Source organism: Manis pentadactyla, chromosome 7, assembly GCF_030020395.1.
Source record: "Manis pentadactyla isolate mManPen7 chromosome 7, mManPen7.hap1, whole genome shotgun sequence".
Taxonomy (NCBI): domain Eukaryota; kingdom Metazoa; phylum Chordata; class Mammalia; order Pholidota; family Manidae; genus Manis; species Manis pentadactyla.
This window is the reverse complement of record NC_080025.1, coordinates 54,395,743-54,421,084: the sequence shown is the minus strand read 5'-3', so window position 1 is coordinate 54,421,084 and position 25,342 is coordinate 54,395,743. Positions and strand designations below refer to the sequence as shown.

The following is a 25,342-nucleotide window of genomic DNA, read 5'->3' as shown; positions in this document are numbered from 1 at the left end:
GTCCTAGTTAGGACAGTAGCTGGTTACTAAGACACCCTGATCAGCCTTCCTTTCCTTGTGTCATTTCCTCACCTCCCGGCTGGTCCTTCACCTCCCAAATAAATTGCTTCTACTCAAATCCTGAGGCACACCTCTGGGGAACCCAAACCAAGACACCCCACACCTCCTGTCAGGTGACCTCTCAATACAGATACCCTTCCAGTTGTCCTAGTTAGGACAATAGTTGTTAGGACAACAATAGTTGTCAAAACATTGCTCTATTATGCATACATATCTTTCAAAGTAATAAAGCTTTCTGTTAAAATGTATAAAATATGTAAAAGTACCAAAAAGAACTTAAAACCACTTACTCTCCAAGGGTCATCTACTCTTTAAACTTTGGAAAATTTGTTTCCATTTGTTGCTTCTGTCAACATATACATTTATGTATTTGAGAGCTTAATATGTAAACCAATTCTGTGCTCCACATTTTCCTTACTCAAATGTGACTATTTTCAATTTTACTTATAAGTCCTTAACACACATGTTTTTAATGGCTGTGTAGTGTTTTGTTATGTCCAAGTCACACAGAGAAGGAGCCCTTTTCCCTCCTGCTCATCGCTGCTGTGTGTCGCTAGGTTTTCATCCCCATAAATATCCCAGGGTCAGTTGGCGAGTCAAAGTGGCTCGATCTCCTGAGATCAGCCCTGTGCAGCCTCTTCATCCTGATTCAGCACTGCCCCTTTGAGCATTCAGTGAAATAACCTGTGTAAAGCTTTTAGCACAGATATCAGGAGAAGCTAATTCCATCTTATCTTGCTCTTCTTTCTGGGAAGGGTTCATGCTTTCTGAATCTTTATCTTCCCTTCAGTGGCCTTCTTACCTTTGCTCCTGTACTTGCCTTAGGTGAGGGGTGAGGCTCCGTTGAGACTCAGGCCCTTACGGTGCCCACCACTGTGGACCCCCCCCCATCAGGAGTCATGATGGACAGGGTGTGGGCACGAGATCTTGAGTTTGTCCATGAGAAGGTGTGGACACGGCCCTGAGAGACCCATTCTGCTTTCCACAGTACCTTTGCACTTAACAGCACAACCTGATCCTTGGGAGAAATGGAGGACTGTGTTGCCATTACTTCTGGAACTGTAGGTAAACTGCATGCATGACAGTTATGTGGTAAGAGATCCCTGTTACTGAAGGTACCAATATTAGAACATATTAAATAGAATATATTAAATATTCTATACTCTGATCTGGTTTCTGCTGGTACTTCGCCAAACGCCTCAGTGGTCACCTTACAACGTATGTGGGCACTCTTATCTCTTGCTTTGGTGATTGATATTTCAAGTTGCTTCGGCTTTGTCTGCCCAAGGCCAACTGCAAGCAAAGAGGAGAAATTCCCGTGAACAAAATTCTTCATTATTTGAAAATGGATTCCAAAGAGGTGTGAGAAGAGTTTTTATAGTTTTACATGTTACATTTTATTTCACTCTTCCTTGAACTACCAACTGCCAATCACGGAATTCAGTTCTTGTAATTATTTGCATTTTATTCATCTGTGAGGCATACTACCTTTGTCTCCTCTGTCGTTGCAGGGAGCCTGTATCATCTGTCCTTCTAACCATTTGATCCTTATTTGGAATCTTTAGTTTTCTTTGCAGAACCTGGACAAGGCATACTCACCACGTTGAGTCACCTGCTGTCCCCAGGGGTCTGTCCCCTGGAGCTACTTGTCCTGCCCAGCACTGAGCCCCGAGTGTGGAGTGAGCTGAAGCTTCTTCCCCTAGGGTTCAGGATTCGTACTTTAGTCTCTCCCACAGCCCAAATAGCGAATTGTTAACTTAGGCATTTAATGGTCACTAGACTTAGGACGGCCTCAGGACACTAATAAAAGGCATGAAATTTTTATGTTTGACAGATCATTCTACCTCTGAATACTTCCAGTGCTCATGAATAAAATCAGAAAATAATTACAACAGAAAATATCTATGTACTGTGTATGCCCCTTTCCTGACTCCGTTTGGAACCATTAAGTTACCAGAAATCTCTGTCTCTACAGTAAATTAACAAATGGGTTTTGTTCTAAACCATTCAGCCTTTACTTCCATAGTTTCCAGACAGCCTGATTTGGTAGGAAATAGTGTCAGCTTGCTTTAATTTGGATCGTAATTGCCGATACCCATGGGGTTCACTGTGCAAGCAGAATCGAAGATGTCTTCCTGCAGAGTTCAGGGAACAGCACAGGGAGAGGGGCTCAGGCTGGGCGCCCAGCTGTGCAGCCTCTGTGGTCGCCATGTGGGAAGGACGTGGGTAGGCACAGACCTGGAGATGGTTCTTGTGTAGCTGATCCTGGCAACTTTAACACTGTGTCTGTCCAGAAGGCACAGTAGTACACCGCTTCGTCTTCTTTTTCTAAGAAATTTACTTTCAAGGTTGAAGTGAATGCAGCAAGATTTTTGCTTGCCTCTAATTTGTTGTTCTTCCCACCTAAGGAACCGCTATTGAAGGTTCCTGAGACATATATTAAATGTTCTATACTCTGATCTGGTTTCTGCCGGTACCAGTGTATAATTTCTTCATCAAACTCCTCAATGGTCACCTTACAACGTATGTGGGCACTCTTATCTCTTGCTCTGGTGACTGATATTTCAAGTTGCTTCGGCTTTGTCTGCCCAAGGCCAACTGCAAGCAAAGAGGAGAAATTCCCATGAACAAATGATGTGTAAAGAGGCAACAATAAAGACTTTTTCCAGCCTATCCTGTGGACTGAAATGATCGTGGGGCAACTTACAAGCCCAGAAGGAGGAGAAGATGACTGCTTGCAGTAGAGGCATCTCGATGGCCCTGCTGGCTTCCGGGGAGAAGGTGAGAGAGTGAGGTCTCTGGGAGCAGGAGGTCTCAGGCCAGAGGCAGGAGGGTGGGGCTGGTTCCGGTTTCTCAGAAGAAGAGGTGGCTGATAGGTGCCCGGGCTCTTCATGTCATGATCTGCCACAGAAATGAGCAGTTCTGGGCTTTCCTGCCCCATGGCTGCTGGACAGACCAGGTAAGGGGGTTCAGGGCCTGGAAAGGAATCCCTGGTCTGTAGGGTGGGGCAGAGAGCGTTCTCACATCCTCTCAGCCATTGCCCTTGAAAATTCCACAATGTAGACACATGGCTTCAGAAATATGAAGACATACCTTCTGTGTTCAGCTTCTATCTCTATCTTTCTGTGATTTGCTGCTGATTCCGGACTCAGGTATGAAAACTGACCTTTACTTTTCTGTGATATAATACAACAAAACAAAAATCAGACACTGAAATATCTCATTGACATTACTTAATATGCCTTATCACAAACACTGGAGTGATTCTCTGCCTTTTACAATCAATTCAGATGTCAGCATGCCAGATTATGACTCAGAGAACTCAAGTTTCTTTTATACTCTGGGTGCCTCCAGGAAGGCACTAGGCTACAACGGCTGGCGGGCAGTATGAGTCAGAACAGTCTCTGGAAATGGGCTCCTATTCCCCCTGGACCTTGGAACTCTCATGAACATTATGTCACATGCAGGAATATTTTCAAAGCCGTATTATGTTTAATATGTAATGGTAAGCTTTAAATTGAAGAGCATATCCATTAGCCATTGAGGGCTTGCTCTTTGTCAGGCATTATCCTAAATGTTTTCTGACATTATTCAGTCCTTTCAACAGTCTGTGAGGTAACTGTTAATGATAATTTCCATTTGACAAACAGACACAGAACTAGTAAATAAGAGAAATTGGATTTAATAGTTGTTTGTTAAAGAAAACTGAGAATAAAAGGCACCCATCATTTGCTTTTATTTTGAATTTTTCTCTATGTATTATAGCTGGAAATAGGATTGCTTGGTATTTATATATATATATATATAAAGTTTTGTGTATATATATATATATAAATATAATTTTAAGTGGTATTTGCATATTTGGCTTTATATCCTATTTTTATGGTAAACTTATTGCAGGTCTTTTTAATGATCAAACATGTAAATGAACATAAAGTCTACTATGTGCCTGGCAATAATATGGCCTTTATAATGTTTTTAAGTTGTAGTTTTGTTCTTATTGAAAAACAGGAGAAAATTGCCTTTGTAAATAATATTTTAATTATAAAAATTGTGGCCCCTTATTGGAAAAGCATAGAAAGAAAAGAAAAGCATCCACCTTAAGGAGGGAAACAAACCTGTCTGAAACTCCAGTAGTTCCTTTCATTTTAGTTCTTCTGCCATATGGACATTTACATGGTTGAAATATAATATATACTCATTTGTACTTGTATTTTTTTATATTTGAATGTAGAGATTTTCACTTGGATTAATAAATCCAAAAGTACATTTTCAATGGCTTTATAATATTCTACCACTGAAAGGATCATCGAATTTGTCACTGTGTTTTCTACAGCTCATATTAAAAAGCTGATATAATTTTAGTCTCCAGGCACTTGTTCCTTTGAAGATACTGTGTTATAAGGTCCAGTGCTCTTTTGTACATTTCATGAGAAAATGCATTGAGCAAAGGTATTTTGAGAAGCTTAATCCACACTTTCTAGGCATTCTTTTTATAAGGGGTTCATCTTCTTCCCTTAGATATGTGTTCCCCTCAGGTTCTTTTCTCTAATTTTCATAATAAATATAGGGATGTAGGAAGGTTCTGTTCAGGCTCAAGAAGGCAATGGTCTCCCCTCTAAGAAATTGTCATGTTCATAAACAGTGTAGATCAAAATGTCAATCAAAAAATATGAGCCCCCCAGTGGTACGAAAGAAGGGCTGAAGGATCATGCGTCCAAGTCCATCTCTTTTGTCTGCCTGGCCTGCAAATCCCTCTTCTCTCCCTTCAGTATATTTGCAGAATGAACATTGCACTGTACATCCATAAAATGGGAGTGAGAGAGAGTACATACATTGATGTTATTTGAGGAATTTTTAATTAAAGTGACCATATAGGAAACATAAAAAGTTTACTGCAGATACTACTATTAGAAACACAAAATAAAGATCTTTGCTGTTTTATACAGAATATCAATTTAAAATTTATTGGGGTTTTACTTATTCTGTGAAAGTACGTGATCACTCAAGTCCTGTCCCCAGGCTTCTGCAGATAGTAATGACTCGTGTCAGTTCTGCCCCACTATGGGATGGAGACAATGCACTATTCCTTTCATTGTCCCACGTAAGAAGTGGTTTAGAGCAATAGTCCAGAGCACATAGATTATCCGGGGCCTCGCCCTGCTTTGCCAGCTAGCCACATGCCCACCATGGGACTTGGACAAGTGCCTGCACCACTGAGTCCCTCTCTTAGCTCCAGAGTCAGACGTGCTTGATGAGAATAACAGAACAGGCCTTATAGCTGGTGTGGGCTGAGGAGGTGATCTGTGCAAAGACTTGAGAGCAGGGACGGGGAGCTGACACACACACAGATGTTGGCCCCTGGGTCTTGGCAGGTTCTCTCTCTTCCCTCACGTGCAGAAACAAGGGCCACCCATGGTGGGCTCCTCTCACAGCCCCAACGAATGAGGAGCTCCGACCTGATGACAACCCGCTGGCAGAAACCAGCCCACACTTGCAGAAAACCAGCTTTGTTCCAACCCTAATTTACCCCAGATACCCCAGTGTTCCCATAAAGAACTGTAGTCCTTAAGCTTCTCAGCATGGGCTCAGAGTCCTGTCAAAAAGCATGCACTTACTGCCTTTGGCTGATCATTAAACTTAAATTCTTTAAACTGTAATTTCTTTAGTTGTACTGTGGACTGATAATAGTTATATTGCAGAGAGGTCGCCTTGAGTGTATGCCATGATAATGGTACACAGCAAGTCCTTCTGTCAGCCTGAACCTTGCTCCCTTACTGGAAGTCTCTGTATGGTGAGATGAGGGACAGTGGTATCCCCTGGGGCTCTCAGTCCCCAGACAGAATTTTCCTTCATTGGTAAATAGTGTCAAATAAAGCTGTGGAAGCACAAATCCTGGGGTCAGCCAGAAGCAAAAGTGCAAACATAATCTAGCACAGCTCCCTATAAAGCTCTGAAGGGCTGCAGAGTTGGGGAAGCTGAGGCCAGGAGCTCAGCAGGTAGCTGGTTGTAGTCATCACTACCTGGCAGGATGTGAAATGGCCTAGACCCAAGGAGGGATCCTTGTGAGTTGCCTAGACAGTTCTAGGACTGCAGGTACCATCCAGCACAGTAGTAAATGTCCACATCTTCTATGAAATTATGGTCAGGATGGAACTGAAAACGTAAGAATTCTTTCTTGCCTCTGTCTTAATCTTCCCACCTGTGTGACTTTAAGCTGGGGCTTTTGTTGAGCTCACACAAACCAAATGCTCCAAAGCCTGATTTGGTTTCTGCTGATATCAGTGAATGACTTCCATTTCAAAATATGGGCTTGATGTCTTGCAGTGTATGTCAATGCTTTTCTTTACTTCTGAGGAAGTGGGTATCTGGAATGCTCCACTTTGGATAACCCAAGTCCAACTGTAAGTAAAAGAACAGTATTCCCAATGACCTTCTGGTAGTCTAAGAAACATTAAAGAATTTCTTTGCTTACTCATCTAAACCCAAATGATCAGGGAGTGTGACTTACATTCCCAGAAGGAGAGGAAGGCAAATGCTTCAAGCAGTGACTTCCTGTCTGCCAGGCTGTGTCCTGAAGGAGGAGGCAGGAAGGCCGGTATGTGGTGTCTGGAAGCCTCAGGTCAGTGGCAGGAGGGAGTGGCCTGAGCAGGAAGTGGTGCTCAGGTGGGTCCCTAGTTCTTCAGTGGGGGCTGCAGACTTGCAGGCCTGAGGTTACTGTTGTCTGGCCCCGTTTGCTCTGCTGATCTCAGGACAGGGGGTGGTCTTTGGAGGGCTGTTGGACATGAATGAGAGGGAGCCATGGAAGTGTCTTGATTTTAACATTTTAACATATTGAAAGTGTAATAAATGCTAACTTTTCTAATAGCAAATATTTAATGAGCATTTTCTATTTGTTGGACTTTTTTTCTAAATGTTCTTTACTTTTAAATCTTCACAGCCATCACATGGTAAAAACGTAGCTTCATTTCATAGATCAGGAAAGTGAGAAACAGAGTGTTTTGACTCAACAAAGGTCACATAACTCATTAGTGGGACATGGTGGTAAAGATGCTCTCTGGAGAAACACAGAGAAATGGGGTAAAGATGAAAATCAAAACACCCATGTTCATATCACCACGCCCGGCAATTATTTTATTTTTGTTTGTTAACTTCTGGATTTCTTTTTTGCAGATATATAGTTATAAATATGTTTTGTGGATTATAAATATATTAACAAGCTACACATGCAGTATGTGTAAGGCTTGAGTTCTTCCTCTTCCTGTTCACCTTACATTCTGAGCAACTTCCCAGGTCACTGAAGCATTTTTTAAATGTCTGCAGCTATTAACTGTTTATCCCTTAGAAGCTACCTGACCCAATACAAATTCCTTAATTTCTTTGTGCCTCAAATTCCTCACCTGAAAATGAATGAATAATAAGACCCATTACAAAAGTTTATGCAGTTTTAATTACTAAAAATACCTAGTATGGTTTGGGCCTTTAGTAACTTTTTGGTAATTATTAGATATTACTGCTACTATAATAATTTCTAAAGTTTTCCATCCCCATATTGTCAACCATTTCATTTTCCCCTGAGCTTTCACTGTTAAAATGCTTTGACACAGTTGTCCCTAAAACTTACGTCCAGCCCTATCATGTTCTATTTGGCACCAGTGTGAACTCAGATTGCTTGAGTTCTCCTAAGATGAAAAGGAAGAAGTGGCTCAGATGGCTGGATTGTTCTCATGAGGCAGCTGCCGTTTTCTCCCTTTTCCAGTAATTACCTTTTCTGAGGTGACCAACACTGGGCACTGAATTTTGAGCAGGTACAGGATGGTAGACCAGAAGGCCTGTGACCTACCACTAGTGGGACTCCCTGTTCCTCTGTGCAGGGGTGCAGCCTGGGAAGGAAGGGGAGGAGGGATGGATACTGATGTGCCCCTGGGCATGGGCACTGACTCTAGGCCTGGCGGCTGCCACTGCTTGAGTAACCACAGCTGCTCTGGGTCCTGGTCACCTACATTGCCATCACTGCCAGGTATTTCTATCCAAACCATGTGTGAGTGTAACAGTGTGTGTGTGTGTAAAAAGTAATCAGCTGTATATAATTGGGGATATCCACACAATCTGACTTTAGCTGCAAGAAAAGCTGAGAAAAAGTATTTTCCTTCCTATATTAGGAGATGAATTCACCTTTTACCAAGGCTCAGAAGGCGGGAAATTTCCTATACATAGAATTGGGTTTTAGATTCTAAAAGCCAAAAATGAAGATAAATGGGCACTTCAGATACAGTCCTGAGAAAGTATTTTCCTTTCTTAATTATTGCAAACAAAGAAGTAAACAAAAGTAGAATATATTGTTGGGGAGGAAAATCTTTCCTCTAACTTTCAATGTTCTCACTGGTCTAAGAATGAAACTGATGTGAGACAAGATTACAAATTACTTTTGTATTTACAGGAACCCCACATATGTGAGAGGCTCAAATACAGAAAGGTAAAATGAGGTGTCTATACCAATTTGAGCTAAGGAGTGAGGTAGGGGCTGGAGGCTTCAGAGGGGAGCGGGGCAATTCACACACAGTAGGCAGAGCCGATGTGTGGCAACTAGATGAGCACTCCGCTGTGTAGACAGGTCACTCAGGTAGAACCTCTCTCTGGTACAAACTCTCATTCGGGTCAAGATCCCCAATTTAGATTCTTCTAGGTGGTTAAGGAAGGGGTGGAAGCTTCTCTTGAGCTCGCAGGCTCTGATTGCCTTCAGCGCAAAACTGTCCACATGACAAAGTAGCACATTTTGTGGGGGGTGGTTCTGAACCCCTTTAGTATATTTTTTACCTTTAACACTTAATGAAAATAGATACTTTTGTTTGTTTCTTATAATATTAAGAGCTCACAATATTGAAGGCATTCTCATGTGACAAGCACCGTGCTATGCACGCTTTGGTTCTATAATCTCATGAATCTTCACAAAGCTCATTAAGTGGATGATCTTATTGTTGTTCCCATTTTTCAGATAAGAAAACAGTAATTTGGTAAAACAGAGGGTCTTTGTACCAGAGAATCTAACTCTGGAATCCAAGCTCTTAAACAAGATAACTTCTTCCATATATTCTTTCTGTAACAATATATGTATTATATATCACTATATAGTATATGCATATACATATATATATGTGTATACATTTGTGTGGGTATGCGTGTGTGTGTGTGTGTGTGTGTGTGTGTGTGTGTGTGTGTGTGTGTATGTGTGTGTGTGTAGTGTAGACACCTTTCCTCTCACGTCTTTACAGTGCATCCTCAGGAGTCATTATAGAAAAGATCTAACTTGTTTCCTCAGTCATGCTCCCTGAGATTCATTTATTCATGCGTTCATTCACCAAATGTTTCTCAAGGATCCACTACAGGCAAGGAGGCATAATGCAGATCCTGGAATGTCACCGAAGCCAGAGACAAAGGTCCCTAAGTATGCGGCACTTACATTCTAGCAGCAGTGGCACTCATCCTAACTGATTTGCGGCAACCCCTGGCACTCACAGTAACATCCCCGGCCGGTGTGCCCTCCCCCCATGGCAGGGCCCCTGGTACTCAGGCTGTGTCATCCACACTCTCTGGAAATCTCAGGACTAATGGTGGATGCTCCCTGCTTCACTCAGGCTATTCTCAACAAAGCTCAGACAGGGGCCCTGGTCAGGAGGAAATCAGGTCTGTTGGAACTTGGAGCATGAAGGCTGGCAGCCCCTGGCACAGCTGGTGGCCGTCTGCCCCCTCCTCCTGTGCCTCCAGGACTGAGGTGGCTTTCAGGCAGCACAGACCGGGGGCTGAGGCTGAGGCTGGGGACTGGGGCTGAGGTTGCCCATGTGGACAGGAGGGAGTCCAGAGCTGAGAGGGATTCCTGGACTATTGTTTTAACTCCTCTAATTATAATCGCATTTAAACCAATATCCATATTTTTAAATTGAAGGGGACAGGTGGATCAGAAACATGTAATGCAACCTGTAGTACAAAAGAAGTCACAGAAATAGCGTAGTCTATATATCTTGGCAGGAAAACTGAGTGGGGGAGATTGACTCAGATGAATAAAGATGAGGGTCATTAGTAAGCCTGTTGGGGAGGGAGCAGATCCTGGAAAAGATGAGGCCGATAATTTGCACATACGTAGGCAAAGCTTCCTCTTTGAGAAAATACAGAATTTGGCAACTCCATATAGAGTCACCCACATGTACATTTATCTAGAAACCTTACAAAAGCATACAGATGGCTTCCCAATTCATACCAGTGAACGGAGAACCAGTGGGCATTTATTGAATGTTCTAATGCCTGCTACTGTGCAGTTCCCAGAGGGCACAAGGGTAGGCAGCCAAGTCTTCTTCCCCTCACTGTGAATGGCGATGGCAGACGTACAAGTCTCAGGTATCTTGTCTTCCTCAGATTTTTCCAATGGAGGGCCTGATTCCATTTTGATAACATCAGATGAAATGTACAGCAGGTTCGGCACGGCGAGACCAGGTCTGTCTTGATACCAAAATATACATATTATAGAAATTGTTACACCAGATATGACACATTCCAGGTGGGCTGTTTTCCACAGCTCTTTAGTACTCAAAGGTTGAGGCTGCTATAGATGACCTGCACCATACACACACACTGAGAAAAAAATAAGGGAGGGGAGAGAGTGAATGAACTGAAGTCCTAGCATTTTTTTAAAAATCACGAAACTAGAGAATGTCTGTTAAGGGAGACTGGGGGAAGAAAACTTACAAGCCTTTACAAAAACTTAACAAGAACTGGTAGAATTCATGCTCGGGACAATGACAACATGTCTGAGTGAACTTTGCTCTCTTCCAGGGCAGCCCAGAACCTGGAAACTATGGTGAGAAAAGTTTTAGATTAATGTGGCATAGCTGATTCAACCTAGTCAAACTTCCCATGGTGAGGGGTACCTGGCTGTCTGGCCTCATGGTAAAATAGTGCCCTCACCCCCTGCTACCACATTTATTCAATGTGATGACCGTAGTTCAGCATCCTCCACCTTAGACCACATTGTACAGTTGGCCACCCTAGAACCCTGAGATGACTCAGTTCCCCAGACTGTATTCATTTAGCACCCACTACATGTAACACCCAATGCTAAGTCCTTTGTGTGCAATAAAGATGCAATGATATGGCACCTATCCGTGGAGCGCTGTCTAATGCGGAAATGGCAAGACTTAATGCTCTGATCTTGGTCTTATCTTATTTCCCTCACTGGGAGAAATTTATTCACAGAAAAAAATCCTTAACCCCAGAAAGTTATCACACCAGAGTTAATGGGAAGAAAAGAGTGTGGTCTGGGCTGTGTTAAGCATTATTTGGCCTACAGAGAGTTTATCTACGACCAGCTGGAGAGACTTTGGTTCATCAAGTTGCGTACATCTGTTCAGCCACCCCTACACCCTGCAGTGCGGAGTGACCCTGGTCCCCCTCGCAGGGCTGAATTGTGCACTCCAGTTTGTTTGCCTTTGTTTAAGTTCCAGGCATAGCCTCTCCCTCCCCTGGACAAAGAATCTTTACCACAGGCCAGCTTCTCCTCTAGGAAACATGGTTGCCTCTTTCTGGATTCCTGAGTTTCCTTTTCGTCTATTTTTCTTTCTCTAACGCAAGACATTTCCTCTGTCCTGGGATAACTTCACACTGCTCTTCGGCAATCCACCCAAGGTGCTCTTTTCCAGATTGCTCTCCTCACTTTACCTACTTGTCTGAGTGGCCTCTGCTCCCTCCTGGCTTTAATTATCCTGCAGGTGAGGGGGAAAGGGATAGTAGCAGGAAACCACAGGTCCATACACCCACCCCACACCTTTCTCCCGAGATCAATACGCACATGTCCAGCTGACTGCTGGGCATCCTCACATATGTCAAATGTAGGTGCTCACCCTGCCTCAGCCCAGAGTGGACCCATTCTCCCCCAAGGCCCAGCTCTTCTTCCTGACTCCATGCAGGACACTCCATCCCACTTTGTCCAAGACAGGAACCTGAGTGACAGCCTCAATTCTCCCATCTAACTGATGCATCACATCCCACATCCTACAGATCTGCCTCCTAAATATTTCTTGGCTTTACCTCTGCCTCCAGAACACTCTGTCCAGGCCTCTAATCTTGGCCTCTCCTACCCAACTTCCGAAGACCACAGACTTGATCTGGTCAAGTCAGTTCCCTCTTCAAGTTCTTCACCCTGCCACACCCTTCACCTGAGGATAAAGTCAAGAGTTCCTAGGCTCTGAGACTCTCGATGTGGCCACCTCCTGCCTTTCTCATCTTCATGCACTCTCTCCTTAGATTTCTGTGATGGAGTCCCACAGAAGGACAATATGAAATGTCTCCTCTCTGGACTGCTGTGTATCGCACTTTTCCTGGCTAACTCCTGTTCATCGTTTTGGGCTCAGCTCAGGCCCATCTCCTCTAGGAAGCTTCCCTTACCCATTGTCAGGGACGGACATGCCTCCACTGCTTTCTGGTAACATCACCTTGTGCTTCCGTCTCTCATAGCACTGCTTGAGCAGGGCAAGGCCTATTCACTCACTGCTCTTACTGGACACTGGTAAGAGCTCCCAGGGTAGTGAGACCATGCCTTATTTATCTGTATAATCTCGGATGTGTATTGAATGGATAAAAGAGCAAAGGAATGAGTTAATGAATGGACATGAAAGTATTTTTTTTCAGTGTGATGTCAATGAAATGTCATCATTTAAAATATATTTATATTTTAAAGCTTACCAAGTACTGGACAATTACTGAATGTCTTATATATCCCTAGCACTTTGTAGCCCTAGTCCTTATCATATTTGGCTCCATACATTTAGTTTATTTAACTCTGTAAAATATCCCCATGGGGCCCTTGTAGAAGCAGGTGAGGAAATGAGTCAAGATTAAACAGTTATCAGTGACAGATTTGAGGTTGAGACTTAATTCTGTCTAACTGCAAACCTGTGCTCTGGTAAATTGTTCTTTGTTTCAGTTTTCTCATCTATCCAGTAAGAATAAAATCAGGACCTGCTTTATTGTTTCTTTTTGTGAGGAATAAGTAAGGTAGCCCAGGGAGAGTGTTTAGAACAGTGCCTGACACACAGAGCCCACAGAACAATGCTGGGCAATTACTTATACTTTTAGGCTGCTTCAATTAACATGCTCCAGTGTTGTCAGCAGAAATACATCAGCTGCACCCTTACCAGGCCGAATCCCTCATTTAGAGATAGAGCAGCTAGAATGTTCCAAAAGCAAGTAGTGGGGTGAAACAAGTTGGCACCATTTCCTGGGTATCAAAATTTAAGAATCTAACTTGAGTACCCTAAAGATGAGCTCATTCCAGGAAGAAAGACTCTTGGTCTCAATTTCTCTGTAGGATTTGCATGCAGAAAAGAGCAAGCCTGTTACCCTAGAAGTTAAAACTGAAATCAAGTGGTGTAATTCCGATAGACATGAGTTTTTGGCTCTGTTGTTTTCTCCATTTCAGAAATGAGAAAACTAATGCCTAGAAGAGTTAAGACCTCGCTCAAGGTCACAGAGCTCCTGAAGGGCACAGCAGGAGTCAGTGCGGGGTACAGACAGGAGTGTGGGTGAGACAGGGACCATGGGATTAGACAGAATAGGGTGAAGGCCTTTGGAAAAAAACAAAAGCAAGACAATCCATTGTGAGATTTGCTTTGGCCTACTGAGGGGGGCCCAACTTACTTTTCTGACTTTACCCAAGTGCTGCTTTTCTTCCTCCAGCCCTAAACAAATGATTTGTTGCAATTTAGGCAATGTAGCAAGCAAACCCAAAACAAAATAGTAAAAATAGGAAGGATTCCATCTTAAAACCCAATTAGTTAAAAAAAGTTTCTTAACAGACAATAACTGAACCCACCTTGGGAGCAAAGCAGGCAGTCTTGAGTGATATGCTCCCAGCCCAGGATGCTGCTATCCTGGGAGGAAATCAGAGCAGTAAAATTCTTGTAAATAACCAGGAAGATTAATAAGAAACTTAGTGTTTCTTCAGAAGTTTTTGAGACTACTTAGCAGGTGTACAGCCCTTAGCCCTTTGTCTCTCAACTGCCTATAAAACCCCTAGACAACACACCACCCCCGGCTGTCTTGTCCCCTCCTGGCCTGAGCCAGGAGCTCTGTCCTCTCGCTTTCTCTCTAAATAAAAGCCTCTGCCTTGCTCTCCTACCTGGACTGTTTGTGAAGCTCATTCTTCGGCTCCCTGAACAAGAACCCCGGCATCATAGGAAGAGATGAGGCTTCACAGCAGGGCGCTGGGCACTCCGTCTGGGGAAGGTGAACAGTGTTGCTCTGTAAGGACAGGAGTGAGCAGCTCCTTCCTCCTGTTGGCCACCCCACTCCCTGTCACCGGGTCAGAGGTGGATGTTGGACACTGAGTTGGAAGCAAGAAGAGGAAAGGATGGACTTTTCAGGACAATGGGGAAGATGAAATGAAGGAACACCCCCAAACCTGAGCAAAAGTAAGCCCCCTGTACCTCTACCCTTCTCACATGTACTTAGCCTTGACCTAGGCGTGCAGTAGACGGTGGGGCGGTTGGACTCTTTCGCCCGCAGGCCTGTCTCAATTGTAAATCTCTAACTGCAGAAGCAGAAGCTCCTGGAGATAGAGGATGAGTTAGGGAATCTGAGAAACCACTTCCTTCAGATCATTTCGACTTTCCTCTCGTTAATCTTTGTTATTGATGCTCTTCATCTGTACATAAACTGGATTTTCAATTGAAAAGGTGTTTAAATTCAGCTTAGACCTCAAGGAGCTTTTATTCCTTCCGCACTCAAAGCCACAGAGGGGTTTCCTGTTTGGGGCTGGGGGATCAGTAACATGGGTTTTTCCTTTTTTTTTTTTTTCTTTCCAAGAAGTTAATTGGCTTCTAAAGAAGGTAGTGAACATAGGGTATCTTACTTGCATGATTTTACTTTAATACCCAAATTACACAATTTTAGCAGTTAAACCACCTCATTTCACAATGAGAGAAAAGGGGCCAGAGAAGCTGGGGACCCGCCCAGAGTCCCATATAGGGTGGCCCTCAGGGGATGCGGAAGGCTGATAGCCATGTTTCATCCAAATTGACTGCCTCTTCCTGTCATGAGGATTATTACCCACCAACAGTTTGAGTGCCGGGTGTGCCAATGGATGAGGGCTCTGTGAAGTTGGCAATATTGTTTCCTTTGCTTTTAATCATGGACTCAGCCTTTGGAAAATGATTGTCAGTGGGGCAACAATTTAGAAACGGGAATCAGGAGTTGAGTTCCAGTCTCAGCTTTCAACTGTTAGTGAAGTGTGTCTATTTTCCTTGGTTCTTGTCCCCGCCGCAACAAAGAATTGAAGGGCAGAGACACAGTTGTGAAGCACAGTAAAAGTTATATTTAAAGTTACTTAAAGAGAGAAAGTGCTGGCGACCTCAGAGAGGAGATATTGGTTGGGGGGGAAGTTGGTTTGGAGATGGCAGGGAAGTCAGAGTACAAGGTGAAGAAGGAATTTATTAAACGCGAGAGTGTCAGAGAACGACAGATCAGAATAATAAAGGAAGTTCATTAACTGCTACTCAGCACGGGGCACATGACCTACTAACTCCTTAAGCCAGTGTCCGCTTGGATCTGCACTGTGTGGGAACTGAGTCCCTACTAGTCCAGGATTTGGGCACACAGAGCACTGCCTGGAGTGAGATTATGTTCTGCAAACTTTCTAGAGACAAAGAAAGGAGACTTTCAGGAAAGCTACTGAAGAGCATGACCATTAGCTGCAGTTCCGTCCGCGGGGGGAGGGAGGGACACTCAGGCCACAGTAATTTGCAAGCCTGTATCTGAACTGTCAGCAGCCCCTCCTTACTTACCTGAAATAGGACAGAGGGAGTGAAGGTTTGAGTTTAAATCCAGAGGATTAGAATGACAAAGAAAAGCAATAAAGACACTGACCACTGGAACAAACATTGTAAGTTGAATAGTGAGAAATTTACTTACAAAGCAAAAAGGTGCACACCTAGAGAAAGAGGAGTGTGGGCTACCTCAGAGAGAGAGGTGTGCTGAAAGATGGGGAAAAAGTTCTAAGGCAAAAAGGTTATGCAATAAAGTGTGGACGACCTCAGAGAGAGGTGCCCTAAGGATTTACGGTCTGGGGTTTTATAGATGCAAAACTCAAAGGGGAGTGTGGATTTGTTAAGTGGTCCCAGAATATTCATTTCTGATAAGACATTAAGTTTCTTCTTTTAACTTAACACAAGAAATTTACTGTTTTGATTCCTTTCCAGGATATCAGTTTCTGTCTGGAAGCTTATCAGTCAAGACTCTGCCCTGCCTCCAAGGTGGGCAGAGTTATTGTCTGTTTGATTAAAATGCAAACTTAGCTTTAAGATGGAATTCTTCCTGAATAAGCTGGGCCTTTTAGCAGGCTAAAGTAAATCTTATAATGGCATGTGCTAATTGACACAATGAAAACATAGGCTATGCTGAGATACTTTCTGTATGTGGGGAGTATTCAAGATTCCAGGTCAGGTTGCTCCTGGCCTTCTGAGCTTTCTATTTTTAACTGGTTAACTCTTTGAGTCCCTTCTAGTGGGCTTTACTGGCCTTCTTCTTTTTCATATTTACTTTCCTGCCTAACACAACCTTTGGTGGTAAATCCCCAGAGAGTCCCTCACCCTGGAAGTTATTTGCAAAATATTTTATTTGTTCATTCTTCAGGGCAGAGGGTCAGATTCTTAGATTGCCGGTCTTCAGCACTGCTGTCCAATAAAAACAAATGTGAGTCACCAATTGGAGCCACACATTAATAATTTTCTAGCTACTGCATTTTTAAAAAGTGAAATGAAGTATGGAAAGTTCATTTTGGACTATTTCTGTTGAGCCCAACATGTCCAAAATATTTCAACATCCAATCAACATAAAAATTGTTAGATCTATCACTTTAAAATAGTAACTTTTCAAAATATGGTTTGTATTTTACACATGTAGCCCATCTCAGCCCGGACTGCTGGACTAACTACATTTCAAGTGCTCAGTAGCCACGCGTGGCTAGTGGCTACTGGATAGAACGCATAGATTCTCCTCCGGATGCTTCAAAAACGCTGAACTGGGTGAACTTTAGGAAGTTTCCTCCAGACTAGACAGCCTGTTGGCTAGCGGCTCGTTAGGCTCACGCGGTTAACTGCAGTGGGCGCGCAACTCGACGTCTGGGGCAGTCCGGGATGCTGAGGGATGAGACCCCCGCACCTCCAGAGCCCCGGAGGATGTGGAAGTTGCCAGTCTAGGGGCGGAGTCATTTTTGCACAGGGACCGGGGCGACGCCCGCGGCTGTGCTGGAACCAAGCGGCGCCGAAGTGCCTGCCCGCCTCGCGCTGCTCCAGCTTTAGTACCGGCGGCCGCAGCCGGCGCCTTCCTAAGCCTCTGCGGCGGTGGCCTTACCTGCCTCCGGGACCGAATCCCAGCGCACGTCCGCCTTGAACGTGGCCAGTCGGAGGAGCCTCTCGGGGCCTGGCCCTGTTGGAGGCGGCACCCGCAGGGTGGCCGAGCGGCCCTCGCGCCACCACCGAGGCCGGCTGCTGCAGCCCGACCGCCTCCTGGCCGCCTGCGCGCGGGCAGCGGAGAGGCAGGGGCGGCCCAGGGCCAGACCGCCTTCCCGCGACCCCGCCCGGGGGAGGGGGGCGGACTTACCCGGGCTCAGGAGGACCCACAGGAGGGTTAGGCGACCCAGCATGGCTCTGCGTCTCGCTCGGGTGGAGAGGAGCCCAGAGTGACCTCGCGGCTCCACTGCTGGGGGACGCCGCGCCGGGCTGGGTGGTGGAGGCAGGTCAGGGTCTGGGCCGCTGCCACCCGGGGGGCGCAAGGTCACTGGGGAGAGCAATGGGGGAAGGCGGAGGGAGGGACTAGAGAGAGAAAAGTCAGAAATGCGACCACAAGGTGAAGGGCCGGATGATCAGTGGTGACTGAGAAACGTACAAAGAGTGTTGGAAATAACAATAGCGATCCTTGATTGGATACCGGCTATGCGCAGCACAGCGTTAATTAGTTTATGTTCATTATTTTATTCAATGTTGAAAATAACACTGTGGATCAATTTTATTATCTGCAGTTTAGAAATGGGGGAAGCAGGGCAGGTATAGTAAATGACTTTTGCGAGGCTGCATGCCTGAGAATTAGGGGGAGATACCGAGCTGGGTCTGCCCGGCTTCAATCTCATGCTGCCGCCAGACACTTTTTAGGGAGTCCTGAGTGTCCTGCCTGCTTGGGAGATGGGGACAAAGAGGGAACAGCCATCCCTGCCAAAAAGGCACCCGCACCTGAGCTGGCACGGGAGGATGTCGCCCAGAGGTCCCGTAGGAAGATTTTAAAATGCCCCCAAATAACGTGATGTCTTTGTAGTCTTGGACGAGTTAGTTCAACTCCCTTTCCTAACAGGTGAAAAGGGACCTCATGGGGCTGCCTGGAGAGTGAACAGGAGAATAAGCTTGTAGCTCAGTCCCTGGTGCTAGAAAATGCTTAAGTGGTGGGAACTACTGTTTCACCTTGAAACTCAATAGGTTGCAGTAGATAATTTCTGGGGCCCACATAGGGTAGAAATTATAAGGAATATTACAGTTTGGAGAGTCAGGTGTGTGTGTGTGTCTAAACGAAGAAGCCTAAACTGAACGGGAGAGGGGGAAGAAGGAGGCTGTGAGGGTCAGGGGGCAGGACCAGGTCTCCAGTCCCAGCAGCATGTCCTCAGAAATGGGAGCGACTGGGCATTATAAAGGACCAGCTGAGGAATGCATCTCAAGGGAAGCTTGGAGAAATAGAGCATTGCCCTCCAGCTGAAATGAGTTTCCTTTTCAGTTATGCTAATCATCCCTGGGCTTCCTGGGTGTGGTTATGCTAAGTAGTTATGCTAATCACACCCTGCTGGCCTAGAGTAGAAGGTGGTGGTGATGGCCAGGAAAGGGGACTTGGCCTGGGCAGGGATTTGGCGGCCCTTCAGCAGGCATACCAACCCCAGTGCCTGAACTGCTTGCTGTCTGCTGTAAATTGGAAATGCAGACATGCTCAGCTATACCCATAGTTCCAGGCTCAAGTGTCTCAAGAGGCAGACTTTGGGTTGCACTGAGTTGGTGAGGTGTTAGCCAAGAGAACATTGTGAGGCTATCATTCATACCCTCTGCAGATGTCTGGCCCAGCTGTGGTAAATGTGAAGTGAGAAGGAAGTGACAATTGTGGTGAGTTCTGCATAGCAACATGACAGGTGGGAAGAGTCTCATCTAAGGTGAGCAATTTGACTGGTGGGAAATTGGGTGAGCTGTTTACTTTCTATTTTTCTGGAGTTTCACCACTAAGAAAATATCACTCTGGGGAAGAAAATCCACAACTATTTTATGAAAATTAATTTAATTTCATGTCAGCATTCAAAACTATATTTCCATCCATTATTACTACCATTTTTATTCAATTTCCGCTCAAACGAAAGGCTCAACAAGTGTTGGCAATGACCAGTCTTAGATGTCAGTGAAATCTACCCCAAACTCCAGCCAGATACTGTTTTGGGTGTGTCCAATGACAGAAATAAAATTAGTAAGGAGTTTGACGTCCTCCATTCCAGGGAAGGCAATCCGTGGATGGGAAAGCACAGCCCTTCACAAGCAGTGGAGAGCTCTTCCGAAGTGATTTTGGACAAGCGCGAGTTTTATAGGGCTTGTTTTTATAGGGCCTTAGAAGCTGCAGCTGAAACGAGGAGGCCAGGGATTTCCTTATAAGGCTGGCAGCTCCGTCTGGGAATAAGGAAAGAATATGTGGCTTCGGGTGATTGGCTGGGGTTGCATATCTGATCTTATTCAGAACACAGAAATCCTTACAGGTTCTTAGTGTTTGGGGACTGGCTGGCTGGATACATTGCATTTTTGGTCAAGCGCACCGTTTCCATGGACTGGAAGGCTGTCTGAGTCTCAGTTTGCTGACATGGTGCCCTGGGTAAGGGCAACTCCAGCTTGTGCCTAGAAAGTTATTTCAACAGATGACATTTGTTTTCCTTTCCTCTACTTCTTTTCCAACTGAGTACAGCCTGTGCTCTTTTCTAGAAGAGAGACACGTTAGAAAAAGTAATGGGGAAAACTTTTGAGCAGGACACACAGAGTAGCCAGGTGTTCCCTCTGAGCCCTCGTGTGGACTGGAGAGGGTTCTGAGCAAGACCTCATTGGTGTCCAGGGAAAAGAAATAGGGTGCTGGCTGGAGGGAGCAGTACTTCCTCTCCTCTCATCCCATGCCATCCTGCTGCTGCGGTGAATAAAACCACTCAGGTGGACAACCCTCAGCGGATGGGGAGGAGTGGATAGGTGAGAGCAGAGCCTGACTTAGGCTGATGGGAGGGTCACGGTCCAGGTGCTGATGTTTGGACTTTGGACTTTTAATTTATCCTTTGAGACTCTGATGTTCTTATTCTGAACTGGGCCAGCACTCTGCTGACTGTCACAGAGTCTGAAAACTAATCTGACTTCCTCGTTTTGGTCAAATGGAATGAAAAAATTAGATGTACATGTGATGACAGTTATTAGTGAAATGGACAAGTGGCAGTCATTGATATATTTTGTTTAGAGATCTCTGGATAAATTTTTCTTTTATCCCAATTTATATCTTTATAACACTGTGTGTGGAATATGTATTTTTCTTAAAAAAATCTTTTATCTTTTATTAGATTAGTAATCATGCTTAAAACCAGCTCATAGGTAGCATACTGGACATCCACACTTTGCTAGGGAATCACTGAAGTATAGACACTTAAAGATGAGACAGAAACCTTTCCTTCCAGAAGTTTCATTGTTTCTCATTATTAAAGATGAGAAAACAGCCTCCCAAATACAGGTGACTCATTCAATATATGAGCAACTGAGGCAGGATTAGAATATTCACTCCCACCTTCCTTGTTTCTGCAACTTTTTGCAGAGTGAACCTATCATTTAAAATTCAACAGCTATATCCAGAGCACCTGCTACACATCAGGCACGGGGCCAGGCCCTTTCCCAAATACTTAGCTCATTTTTATAAACCGTTGAAAATAACAAAATTCTGTGAGGCACACAGCAATATTCTCAGTCAATAGATGATGAAAGTTAGGGTCCCTGGACATTCATCACACAGGACTCCTTTAAAAAAGACTGAGTAAGCCAAGGTTTCAGGGTACTTCCTTTTAAAGAATATGAAAAGACACTATCAGTGTCTACACACAAGCCCAGAAATAATTCAGAGAGTGAAACAGAGATGTAATACAAAGGGACTATGAGAATTTGGTTTGAAAAAGAAAAAGAAGACATCGAGTATGACTTGTCATAGGGATGTGTGGTAAGTTAGGAAACAGGAAGAATTTAGGATGAAATGTATTATTTGCATTGGTATTGGTGTCGCTCTGATTTCCAAAGCGGGGTGCATAAGATGACACATTTGGGTGCGGGAAGAAAATGTTAGATCCGTTTGTATTTGTTTTCATTACATATTTTTAATTGTTTATTTTTGCATGTTTCACAATGTACACAGTGCATTTTACCAGAGCTCATGGAACTTATTAATTTATAAATAAATAACTGTACATATATTGGGTATATTGGGGGTTTACTCATAAATAAAATAAAGCCAACACAATTTTGAAAAAAAAAAAAGGCAAAAAGCTTGCTTACCAAAAAGCAAAAATTATTATAAAGCTAGAGTAATGAAAATGCTGTGCTCCTGGCACAGGGATACACAATATAGGGATTCAGCCCCATCTGCAAAATTGTGGTGGTGCGTGTTCAGTGATTCCACCCCTAGCTGTGTCCTTCGGGAGAGCTGCAGGCATGAGCAGATGCCTTCAGGGGAAAAGGAGAGAAAGCAGAAAGGGCTGGATGAGCCTATGGAGAGCTAGTTATCACAAATGTGGCCATGGAAAACGGATAAAATGATGGATTAGTCAGTAATTTAGAGGAGAATTTTGGTCCACATTATGATTTCTACCCCATACAAAAAATTTCAATTCAAAGCAGATCAAAGATGTAAATGTGGAGAGTGGGGCCTTAACCCTATTGGACAAATATAAATGAGAATATGTTTATGCTTCAAGGTAGTAAACAGGCTTTCTTAAAGCTGCAAAATAGCTGAAATATCTGGTCCCTGGTTCAGTAGAGCGAGTTAAAGCTGGTGCATTTAGTATACAAGTCCATCTTGCTGGAGGTCACCAAAACGAGAAAGAAATGTAGTTTACGTGGATGGTTGTGGAATTATCATGGAGAACTGTGCTGACCTGGGAGAGCAGCCGCAACCAGGGGTGCCGTTAGGGAGGGAGGCTGCGGGTTGGGAGGAAGCCCAGGAACCATTCTAGAGTGCACTCATGTGTCAGGCTGGGAATGGGCCCCTGCCAGGAAGGCACATGTGCTCTATCCATTACTGCCAGGACAGCAGGTCTTAAAAATCAGCTACAGAGTAAGAATCAGCCGCAGCCGCAGAGGTTATGGGAAAATGCACGTCTACAGCCTTCATTCCAAGATTCTGATTCGCTGTGTTGAGTATACTCAGAACCTACCCTTTTATTCAAAGTTTCCCAGGTGCTTCATTTGCAGCTGGCTTGTACACCACAGCTTGAGAAACACTGTTCTAGGAATGTGGGCTTGGAGCTAGACTTAAGGTCAAGAGTTCTCAAGAAAGTCGGAGGACCATTGCATGTGAACCTGGCATAAGAGACCATTTGCATATAAGCCTGGCATTTCTGAACTTCAGTATTAAGTTCCCATCTTAAACCTGGCCCAATATGATAGCCGTACCCCTTTCCTGTATGACTTTTCCATTTAAGTATATACTATTCATTATCTTTTGAACCAAAGTGTCCTTTATTATTAAATTATTGAGAAGACTCATTCCAGTTTTGGACTTGGCTGTGTCACTGTTGGGGGTAGAGGTGGACAGGAGCTTTGACTTCACTTGTTTAATACAGAATAGATCTGGCAGTGGAGTGAAATTCAGAAGAAGTTGTCAGTACAATACAGTGGTTGGCACATCTACAGCAGTCACTCTTCTTGTATATTTTCACTATATCAAGTATGCCATGATTGATTAAACTGAGGGAATATCAGTTTGAAAAAGATAAATCAGATACCAGCTTGAGGTCTTCATGAAGTCCAAGGTTGCGGTCCATCGTTTCTCACACTCCTGAGCAGTGGGGAAGCTCCTTTCCCAGCTGTCTCCTCTGGGTGATGATTGAAGAAAGTATACAGGGCAGCACCTTCCCACTCTGCTCTCCTAATGTCACCCTGGATGCATCAATTCCAGGTGACCTTGACTGTTCTAAGAAGCGGGCTGAATGGACCTGCCAGCTCCTAGGAGAGCTGAAGAACATGCTGGCTGCCGGACTGCGTGCCTGAGGCCTGGCAATGGGAATTGCAGCTTTAGGAAAGCGCTCAGGCTGTGGGGTGGGGGCTGTGGGCTCTGAGGGTGGGGACTGGCACTGAGCTCAGGAATCCTCTCTGTTCAGAGCACAGGGCAGCCAGGGCAGGAAGTGAGGCAGCTGCGGGTCTGTGCTGTGCACACGGCTGCTCTTGGCAGCCACAGGCAGGATTTTAGTGCAGTGTGGGGGCGGCCTGCATCTGTGTGGCTCTCCCAGACAGCACAGTAATACACTCCCGAGTCACTTTCTTGCATATTTCCAATGACAAACTTATAGCTCTTGTCTTCATCTTCATAAGCGTAGTACTTCCCTGGAATGATCCCTGAATCCACTACCACGTTTGCATTGGATGAATCATAGTAGAGAATGCGGCCTGGGGCCATCCCCTCCTGGAATCGGTACCAGTGAATATATCTGTTTTGTGTAATAATGTCACAAGTGATTACAGTAGACAGCCCTGTCTGTGTGGTGACTGACATCTTTCTCCCTTGTAGGTTGGAAGACATCTGTGTGGCTGCAACAGGAACAACAGAAACAAGGATGAAGAAGTAATAGTAATTCCTTGGTATGGCCTCTCATTGCAAGAACAAAACATTCTAACGAGCATCCATGCAACATCCTTACCAGGAGCCAGGAACACCAGGAGCAGGGCTGGAGCCCGCAGCATGCCTTCCACCCTTGGGCCCTGGAAGGAAGGGACTAGATGGTAAGAGGAGCAGAATAGCCTCTTGGAACCCAAACCCTACTCAGAAAGAGTGTGATCCCAAGGACAGAAGGCAGTGAGGTAGGGCTGGGCTTCAGGATAGATGTCATAGGCTGGAGAGCCACTGAGGATCTGTTTTAAGAGCTACCAAGCTGATGGCCCAGAGGGGGTGGTGCTCGGGGAGGCCTGGGGAAGAGCCCTGTCTGCTCCTGCCCATCTCTTGAGGGACCCGCATTGCCAGGCTGAGAGCAGACCTCCACAGAGGGGCAACCAGGAGCATAGAGGGCTCAGAATGCAGGCAGGATGGCCTGGGGAGTAGATGGCCCTGGAGGCAGAACCTGGGGAGTAGATGGCCCTGGAAGCAGAACCTGGGTACAGCTTGTCTGTTCCCTGGGAGTGAGCAGCCCTAATCGGGACTTATGTCTTTGCATTCGGGGTTCTGCTGTTAATGTAGCTGCCATCGTCTTGTCGTGGCCATGAAACTCTTCTTGCCCTGAACCACCTTCCTTTTACCTCTATACATCAACTTTGAGGTAACTAAAAGCACATCTGATATGCACTGAGCTTGTTTTATTGAAAGAAGTTAGGATCCGTTGGTCTGCATTTGACTCTGCTCAGAAATAAATGTAGGTGTGTGTGTGTGCGCACAGGCCCGCATGTGTATACAGCAAATCAACTTGATAGAGGATTTCTGTTCATCCTCATGTTAAAAGACCACCTCACATAGGTTTGCCACATTTAGTATGGAAAATAATTAGAAAGGGCTGTGTAATATTTCAGACATACTTGAATGAAAAATTATTTGTTGTTTTCCTGAAATTCAAGGAAATGCAAGTCTACCACTATAAGATATTACCTCACTTTGAATAGCTATTACCCAAAGACAAGAAATAGCAAGTGTCATATTTTGAAAATACATTAGTTCCTGGAGACATATATAACAATATCACTATTAATGACCTATGGAAATCGGCACCCTCCTACACTACTTACCCCTGCTCACGTCTGCTGGGCTATTTAATGTTCTTGTGTCTCAGATTCTACATCTGTAATTGCCAAAATGAATATCTTTCAGACATTTAAGAAAGTTACTTTATTACACTAAAAATGATAATGACCATAAAGTGTATTATATGCCTGGCAAAACCATATCCTTTATGATGTTTTCAAGTTGCACTTTTATTATTATTGAAAAACAACAGGAAATCACCTTGATA

At 44.5% G+C, this 25,342-nt stretch overlaps 1 protein-coding gene and 2 gene segments (V, D, J or C); all 3 read right to left on the bottom strand.

The window, feature by feature from the left end:
• Positions 1–1,381: 1,381 nt before the first annotated feature.
• LOC118929092 (T-cell receptor gamma chain V region V108B-like) lies at positions 1,382–18,510 on the bottom strand. The segment is given in 3 exon segments: positions 1,382–2,658; positions 2,768–3,236; positions 17,707–18,510. Coding segments are annotated over 2 exon segments (471 nt in total).
• Positions 9,637–19,942, bottom strand: LOC130684346 (uncharacterized). The gene is made up of 4 exons (XM_057504963.1): positions 19,875–19,942; positions 18,203–18,273; positions 17,458–17,883; positions 9,637–10,554 (listed from the first exon to the last, which is right to left on the bottom strand). The coding sequence occupies exons 1-4, from the start codon at positions 19,940–19,942 to the stop codon at positions 10,310–10,312; spliced, it is 810 nt and encodes a 269-aa protein (XP_057360946.1). The 3' UTR covers positions 9,637–10,309.
• A 1,668-nt stretch (positions 19,943–21,610) lies between these two features.
• Positions 21,611–24,462, bottom strand: LOC130684257 (T cell receptor gamma variable 8-like). The segment is given in 2 exon segments: positions 21,611–23,936; positions 24,047–24,462. Coding segments are annotated over 2 exon segments (474 nt in total).
• Positions 24,463–25,342: the final 880 nt, after the last annotated feature.

Excerpts from the sequence above, each read along its gene's own strand:
- LOC130684346 (XM_057504963.1), bottom strand. The coding sequence starts at position 19,942 with ATGGAAACGGTGCGCTTGACCAAAAATGCAATGTATCCAGCCAGCCAG. Across the intron at positions 18,274-19,874 it reads TCCCCAAACACTAAGAACCT|GCAGGACACTCAGGACTCCC; the intron begins GTAAGGATTTCT and ends TCTCCCAAGCAG. Across the intron at positions 10,555-17,457 it reads GGATTCGGTCCCGGAGGCAG|ACAGACCTGGTCTCGCCGTG; the intron begins GTAAGGCCACCG and ends TTTGGTATCAAG.